Source organism: Henckelia pumila, chromosome 1, assembly GCF_033568475.1.
Source record: "Henckelia pumila isolate YLH828 chromosome 1, ASM3356847v2, whole genome shotgun sequence".
NCBI lineage: Eukaryota > Viridiplantae > Streptophyta > Magnoliopsida > Lamiales > Gesneriaceae > Henckelia > Henckelia pumila.
The window spans coordinates 165,842,662-165,851,276 of record NC_133120.1 but is presented as its reverse complement, the minus strand read 5'-3'; the positions used below and the strand labels follow the sequence as shown (position 1 = coordinate 165,851,276).

The window sequence follows — 8,615 nt, the reverse complement described above, 5'->3', positions numbered from 1 at the left end:
TAATCTTTATATTCATTTTGAATAAAAAATACTCTATAAATAATAATTTATTAATTTATAAATTAATTAATGCATTTTTAAATTAGTAAAATATCATCATCGTTATATTATTAATTTATAAAAGTTCAACTGTATTAAAAAAATTTTATACAACTAAATTTTTTTTAATTATAATAATATTTTTTTTAATATGCAAAAACAATTAAATCTGTAAATATAAAACTAAAAAATACTAATGAAAAGAATTAATATTACATATATATATATATATATAATAGGCTATGAGGAGTAGGGGTTTCAAACCTCGACTCCTCGAAAATAACAAATGAGGAGTCGGGGTCTCAAACCCCAACTCTTTAAGGATGTGGGGTTTCAAATCCCACGTTATTATATTTTTTAAAAGTTTTAAAAATTTTTATATTTGTTTAAGTCTTTTTAAAATTTATTATATTTATTTAAAAAACCCAATAAAAGAGAGAGGCTCGGATAATGGCCCAATTTGGATTTGGTAGACATTTTTTAAAAAAGCACTTTTTTAAGCTATAATTTTTTGCTTTTGAAAAAGCTCTAATTTTGACTCAAAAAAATGTTTATTTGGTCAACCAAACACTTTATTAAATGAAAAGTACTTAAAAAAAATGTTTTTTTGGCCTAGCTTTTGAAACCAAACGGGCACGGGCCAATACAGGAAAAAAGGGAAAATAGAAATAGAAAAAAATCTAGAGATTCCCAATTCACCCAAAATTCTCTCCTCAGGTAGGCGTATGCATACACTTGCTGAATTGTTGCGCCGTGCGTGATTATTGTGTGTGTTGGCCTTTTTGCTGCCGTGAATTCGCTGTCGGTGTGCTCCATCGGCGACGAATTTCTGGTATCTTGTTTGGTAGGTGATCGTGATTTCTAGGTAATTCAGTATCTTTTTGTGTTTGAAATTGATTTTTGGATTGAATTTTATGGAATTTTAAGATGTTCTTTGTTTCTGCTGATTCTTAGGGTTTTATTTGGTCCAATTATTGTTTGTTGGTTGAAGTAGGGTTGTGTTGAGTCATTGATGATGCTGACAAATTCTTAGCCTATTTCAAAATTTTAGGTTATAGTAGAACCTTTTTCTCACCATTATTTCATTTGTGATGTCACGAATGAGTTCGATTCCGACATATGGAACACTTGTATGGGAAATATTTCAGCGTATTTTATCACACTTTCTTGTGAATTTTTTTTAAAAATTATTATTAGTTTCATAATTGAGCAGCGTGAATATATACATTCCGCAGTATGGTAATATATTGTGATCGAAAAATAGAGTTGATTTCACGATGAGTTTCTGGAGGTACTTTAACAAATAATGTTGCTTGGTTTTGTCTATTCACGTTTTACAGCAATGATTCTACTTTCTGTTTCATGATTTAGTGCAATGCCAAGCCGTTTTTTGAAGTTATTTCTTTGGTTTATTTGTTCTATGTGCAATTATTACGTCTAGGTTTTTTTTTTCAGTTATATTGAAGGAATTTGCTGAAAGTAGCTGCTGTAGAAGTTCAATATATTGGTACTTTTAAAATGAGATTGAACGATATTATTATCTGATGAGATACAATCGTTTCAATGAAGATCACTTTTAATTTCATTTACTATTTGCTAATTTCTGCTTATTCTTCTCCCAAGTACATAATTTTCATGATTACCAGATTGGTGTCTTTCTGTTGATTTATTTTTATCATTTTCATAGCAGGCTTTGGCCTAGAATTACTTGTCGGCATAGTGCTGATATTGAGTTATTGTCAAAGATGACTATGAACCAGCGGAACACCATTGATTTAGAACAAGGATGGGACTTTATGCAAAAAGGGATTACGAAACTGAAAACCATTCTTGAAGGATTGCCTGAGCCACAATTCAGCTCAGAGGATTACATGATGCTCTACACGTAGTACTTTAATACTTACTATAATTAAACTCTGATTTTTGAGGCTATTACTAGCTTGTCAAGTGTTCATAATTTACTTTTTAAATCCTTGAACAGGACAATTTATAACATGTGTACGCAGAAGCCTCCACATGACTATTCTCAGCAACTGTATGACAAGTACAGGGAGTCTTTTGAAGAGTATATCACATCAACGGTAAGGATGAATTAAGATCTTGATTAGGAACTATATTACAAGCATTTACATGGAAGTATAAATTCATGTTTCGGGTACTGATTATGAAATGTTTGTGATTTACTTTAATCATTCCCGATGGTTTCATTTCACTCTGTGTTTAAGCTTGAATCAGTATGCATTCTCAGATTGATATCCAATTTCAATTAATGTAGACAGCAGAAACGAAGTGCTCTAGGGAATTAATTGTTAATACCTTTTATAAGCCTCTATCCAGATCAGATCTTCTGTGCGGAATTGTCCCAAACATTGTATCTTGGCAGAGAGAGACAGGAACGAAAATACTTTCCCTGCTGCTATTATAGCTTACCTTTTAGCTGCACAGGATGAACGAAGCAAGTAATTCGTTTGTGGTCTTTGTTCAACTCCCGTGGATTACACAAGCACTGAAAATGTAGGTTTCTAGAAATTAACCTCAATAGATATTTTGGCAAGTGGTTCATAGTATTTCAGAGGCACATCCAAGAGTTCGAGGTTGATTTTCTCTATTTTGGCACCTGCTGAATTGAAGCTCTGAGGGCAGTTAACTTGAAAATGAACTGCAAGCACAATTAACCATGATCCATGTTACCATGGCTTGTTTATCCTCTTAAGTTTCCAGAATATAGTTTGCGTTTGACCTTGTCTTTCCTTTTACATATGCTTTTTTTTTTTGCCTATTCAGGTATTGCCTTCTTTGAGAGAGAAGCATGACGAATTCATGTTGAGGGAACTTGTGAATAGGTGGTTAAATCATAAAATTATGGTGCGGTGGCTTTCACGATTCTTTTACTACCTTGATCGGTACTTCATAGCAAGAAGGTCACTCCCGGCGCTTAAAGAAGTGGGGCTGACATGCTTCCGTGACCTGGTAACTTTTGGCCTCAATATCTGGTTTTATCATCTCTTGATATTCTTATCTGTAAATGTGACTCTTTTGCTTTAAGTGAAAACAAAATTTGAGCTGATTTTTCTACATTTTCTAGATTTCTATTGATTTCCCCTGGCTTTGTTTCATCCTTTTGTTTTACCATTTTCCCTTTGTTTTTTATTATTCGGAATTGGGCTTATGGTTTCAGGTGTACCAAGAGGTCAATGGGAAAGTAAGAGATGCTGTTATATCTTTGGTATGTTTTTGTGTTATTAAATACATTTTTAATATCTATCTACATGCTATTTTGAGGTTTATATGAAATTCTTTTTGACCAGATTGATCAAGAACGTGAAGGAGAGCAAATTGATCGAGCTTTATTAAAGAATGTATTAGATATTTTTGTAGAAATTGGAATGGGACAGATGGATCAGTATGAGAATGATTTTGAAGCAGCAATGCTGAATTCCACTGCAGCTTACTATTCTCGGAAGGCTTCCAATTGGATCTTAGATGATTCATGTCCAGACTATATGTTGAAAGTAAAATTTCCTTTTGATTCAGAATTCTCTAGTCCTTTCGACTTCAAAGAAAAAAATATGTACTCTCAGACACACATTACATTCATAATCGTAGATTTCTCAAACTAGTTGAGATTCGCTAAGAAAAATGTTAGCATTATTGGGAAACTAGGAGGTGTCCCTAACCAAACTACTTTTGTATTTAGTTGCTAATGGTTGTTTGAAATGTAGGCGGAGGAGTGTCTGAAACGAGAGAAGGATAGAGTTTCCCATTACCTTCATTCAAGTAGTGAGACAAAGTTGCTTGAGGTTTGTTCTTGCTCTTGAGTAATCAGTTTTTCGAAGTGGGTCTATGAATGCTGTGTCTGATTCCAATCATGATGGTGTGTTCATTGTATTTATAATTCATTTTAGTGAGATCTTTTCTGACTCTTTGAACCTAATTCTCTTTATAGAAAGTACAACATGAGCTATTGTCTGTGTATGCCACCCAACTGCTTGAGAAGGAGCACTCAGGTTGTCATGCTTTACTGAGGGACGACAAGGTGCTTGCAATATGATGTCTTGAAATATTTGAATGTTACATTTTTTTTGTAATTCTTTGATGCTCAATCCTAGCATTTTGAATGCATTAGGTGGAGGATTTATCTAGGATGTATAGACTCTTCTCAAAAATACCTCGAGGCTTAGACCCTGTTGCTAATATATTTAAGCAGGTGAGCTAATATTGAGTTTTCTGGTGGAAAGTTCATTAATCTATAATTTCTTGCTACCCATATATTTGTTATTCGTAGTTTAGCGAATAGTGTTTTCCAATTACAGCATGTTACTGCTGAAGGGACAGCTTTGGTTAAACAAGCAGAAGACGCTGCAAGCAACAAGAAGGTTTGTTCTTTGGGCCTTAACCGAGTGTTTGTTTTATTTGCTTAATTAATAGAATGTAACTTATGCTATGGCGCTTAATGTGTTGTTAAAGGCTTGAAGTTTCCCTCTTCTGTACTGTGGTAGAATAAAATATATTTGATGGATGTGGAAAGTTACTTGAACAAATGGATGATCCTCGTTCATTTATTGTTTTATGTGTCAACTAACATAATGGGAAATTGACAGTTATGTAACAGTTCCTTTGGAGAACAAATGTGGGAGAAGTCTTAGAGGAATGTAGAACATTTATTATTTGGTTTAGAATGATCCATGTATTCTTTACACCCGGAAAATCCATGAGGAAGTTTTTGTGTTCCTTTTGATTGGTTACTCATTCATGTATCTCTTAAAATATACTGTTGGTTTAGTTTCAAATACTATGTTGCATAAATAGTTAAATGTTTGTCTTAACTTCTGTTACAGGCAGAAAAGAAAGATGTTGTTGGGTTACAGGAACAGGTACATATTTCTGATTCTCATGATTTTTTTTTGTGGATCAAATGTTGAAAGTAACCTGATGTTTGGAACTCAGGTTTTTGTCAGAAAAGTAATCGAGCTCCACGATAAATTCATGGCATATGTGAATGACTGTTTTCTGAATCACACACTTTTCCACAAGGTTAGAATTTATAACTGATTCATGACTTGTTTTATCATATGCTTTTGAAGTGGCTGTAGACAGTTATTTTTTCCCCCCATTTTTGTCCATCCATTCTAGGCTCTTAAAGAGGCCTTCGAGGTTTTCTGCAATAAGGGCGTTGCTGGAAGTTCAAGTGCCGAACTCCTTGCCACATTCTGCGACAACATCCTTAAAAAGGGAGGGAGTGAAAAATTGAGCGATGAAGCTATTGAAGATACATTGGAGAAGGTTTGTATCATGTACAATATGCTTTAAGTTTAACAGCTGTATTTAATGAAATATGTTGAAAGCGGTGATTGAGGCTCTAAATACTCTGCAGGTGGTAAAATTACTCGCTTATATCAGCGATAAGGATTTATTTGCTGAATTCTATCGGTGAGTTCCCCAGCTTGGAGGTTTCTTGGTGTATTTACCGTGCTTTATGATGATTTACATTTTATTCTTTACATGCTACCTCCAACAGGAAAAAGCTTGCTCGGCGTCTGTTATTTGATAAAAGTGCTAATGACGAGCATGAAAGAAGTATCCTGACAAAATTGAAACAGCAATGCGGTGGTCAATTTACATCAAAAATGGAGGGAATGGTGAGCTGGCACATTATTAGTCTTATATTATGAAGCAGAATTCATTTATCAGGACATTGCTTAAGTTTCCTTCCTTTGGAACTAAATTAGGTCACGGATCTTACACTAGCCAGGGAAAATCAAGCCAGTTTTGAGGAATATCTCAGCAGCAATTCAAATGCCAGTCCAGGGATTGACTTAACAGTGACTGTCCTAACTACTGGTTTTTGGCCAAGTTATAAGTCCTTCGATCTTAACCTTCCAGCTGAGATGGTATGGTTGTGTTGAATGATATCATGTTTGTCTTGAGAATTGTCTTGTTGCTGACTTCTTGTAATCGTCAATTTGTCTTTTGTGCTAGGTCAAGTGCGTGGAAGTGTTTAGGGAGTTCTACCAGACAAAAACAAAGCACAGAAAACTTACGTGGATATATTCTTTGGGTACTTGTAACATAAATGGCAAATTCGAACCAAAAACGATAGAGCTTATTGTGACGACATACCAGGTAACTTAGCAACACATAATGATACCTTGTTTATGTGTGTCGTTTCTGCAACTGATAATGTTGGTGATTAAAACCGCAATTCCTTTTTCCAGGCTGCTGCCTTGCTGTTGTTCAATGCTTCGGATAGATTGAGTTATCAGGAAATCATGACTCAGTTAAACCTATCAGACGATGATGTTGTTAGGCTACTTCATTCACTTTCATGTGCTAAGTATAAGATTCTGAACAAGGAGCCAAACACCAAAACTATTTCTCCCACTGACGTTTTTGAGTTTAATTCAAAATTCACGGACAAAATGAGAAGAATTAAGGTACTTTACTCACTTTCCTGTTTTAGGGAAATAGATTATCAACTGAATGAGATTAAAAGGCTGGAAAACTAATTTTCAACTATAGAAAGTGTAGGGTGTGTGGATGGTTAGAATAAGATGTAGATCAATCATAGTATTATTATCTGTACATAAATCTGTTGCTAACTTGCATGTGAACTCAGATACCTCTCCCTCCAGTGGATGAGAAGAAGAAGGTTGTTGAAGATGTTGACAAAGACAGACGGTATGCAATTGATGCCTCAATTGTTCGAATCATGAAGAGTAGGAAAGTCTTAGGATATCAACAGTTGGTAATGGAGTGCGTTGAGCAATTGGGTCGTATGTTCAAGGTATCATACTATCATTGACTGTTTGAATGGGAAATTTCATGCTACCTTTAGGGTTATATCAAGGGTTCATTTAAGGGTGGATATTTCTCCTCACGTGTGGGGTCCATTGAAAAAATGTGAACCCCTGTAAAATCCAGTAATCCACCCTTGGATGCAATCTGATGGTAACATCTCATTTCCCCAGTTTCAGTATACTTGTATTTTGTTTTATATTTATCGTACATAAGATAACATATTATATCTTTAACTTTGCACACTGCAGCCTGATGTTAAAGCAATCAAGAAGAGGATTGAAGATTTAATCACTCGTGACTATCTGGAAAGAGACAAGGATAATCCTAACTTGTTCAAGTACTTGGCATGATTCTAGCCAGCTGGTGTTCGAATATTTATTTCTATTGCTGCAAGAGGGTGCAAAAATTGTGAATGCCTCGAGCCTGTCAAGCTCAAATTATGAAATAGGCCTAATATTATGGCACTTTTGCAATGATTTATTGGATGCAGGGGCTTGAGAATTCCTCGGGATTTTACCCTAGATCAGGTGAGGATCTTCTCTTCGAAATGTTCCTGATATAGATGTGTTATTGATAGTTCTGAGTGTATATGTCACTTATGCGAATACGTGCTGGCTTTTTCCGTGAGTAAATGTAATGATTTATTAAATTCAATCTCAAGTCTGTAGTGTGTTCTTTCATGCTTTCTTTTTGCCTTAAGACGTCGTATCTATTGATGCTTTGTGAAATATAATATTAGTTGTTGATGCTTCATGACCTTTGATTGCTAAATCTTCCTCAAGCTACATCTTCTAGTCGAATTCTAAGCCAATTTATATTTTATATCCGTTTCATTTCTGGAATTTTTGGTATTTTACTTCCCAAAAATGAGTGTTTTACTTCTTTTCTTGGGTTCAACTCTCCAAAACTCTTGTTATCTTGGAAGTACTTGAGATTTGTAAGAAAATTAAGTCTGAAATTCGATTGTTTATTAGTGGTGCGCCCAAAACTGTTGACCTACTGGAACTTGAAAGGTCAATTCCGTTGAAATGTTTGTTAATCATCTGTTTTGAGTTGAGTGAATTGAATTAATTACTAGTAGTGGGAGATATCAAGCAACGTTTGCCTTCCATTATATGACTTCTCAATTGGTTGTCAATTCTTAGGATGCACATTATAAGAGTTGAGCCCGAGTGACACGCCCATAGATGTATCGAATTCGAATTACTTGAACTTGACAATCTCGATTTTTAGTGTGCCATCTGTTTTTAGTGAAACCCCCCCCCCCCCCCCCCCAGAGGAATAACAGTAATGGAAGATGGCAAACAACATTTTCCTTCAATTATACAAGTCGTAAGTGGGTTGTCAACTCAATGGGGTCAAGAGCACATTTTGTCTTTTGTTTTCTTCTGATAGAATGGCCTCCAACCATACGGATCCACCTTGAGTGAAAGGAAATTGGGTAATGACTTCATGTCATTAGCTAGCCCTTCCAAAACATGTGTTGTACTGTCTGAAATCATTGTTTATCATTACTTCTACGACTGCTTCCTGTGATGCCCAGCCATTGTAGATTGGGACTCCGGACATAGCATAGACAAATACGATCGACTGTGACCGAAAGATGTCTTCTAGTCTCTCATGATGTAGGAAACATTTATCATTTGAATGCAGGACATTTCTTGCCGATTAGGCATCTTCCGGTATCGAATTGTGTTGGATCTTCATAGTATATTGTTTATGACCTTGTGGTTTTCATTTACGTAGAAAAAAACCTACTGTAGATGACTTGGTTTTGG

General features: G+C 35.1%; 1 protein-coding gene across 4 annotated transcripts; it reads left to right on the top strand.

The window, feature by feature from the left end:
* The first annotated feature begins 687 nt into the window (after nucleotides 1-687).
* LOC140888007 (cullin-1) lies at nucleotides 688-7,608 on the top strand. 4 transcript variants are annotated; one of them, XM_073295772.1, is made up of 20 exons: nucleotides 688-883; nucleotides 1,730-1,924; nucleotides 2,021-2,120; nucleotides 2,824-3,009; nucleotides 3,218-3,265; nucleotides 3,348-3,551; nucleotides 3,762-3,839; nucleotides 3,986-4,075; nucleotides 4,166-4,246; nucleotides 4,353-4,415; nucleotides 4,878-4,913; nucleotides 4,987-5,073; nucleotides 5,173-5,322; nucleotides 5,414-5,469; nucleotides 5,558-5,678; nucleotides 5,769-5,930; nucleotides 6,019-6,162; nucleotides 6,255-6,473; nucleotides 6,656-6,823; nucleotides 7,086-7,608. In XM_073295772.1, the coding sequence occupies exons 2-20, from the start codon at nucleotides 1,785-1,787 to the stop codon at nucleotides 7,185-7,187; spliced, it is 2,235 nt and encodes a 744-aa protein (XP_073151873.1). In that variant the 5' UTR covers nucleotides 688-883; nucleotides 1,730-1,784; the 3' UTR covers nucleotides 7,188-7,608. The 4 variants fall into 4 exon arrangements, with proteins under 4 accessions (XP_073151873.1, XP_073151918.1, XP_073151796.1 ...); XM_073295817.1 differs by having other exon boundaries at nucleotides 1,727-1,924; XM_073295695.1 differs by having other exon boundaries at nucleotides 688-904.
* The last annotated feature ends 1,007 nt before the right edge of the window (nucleotides 7,609-8,615 follow it).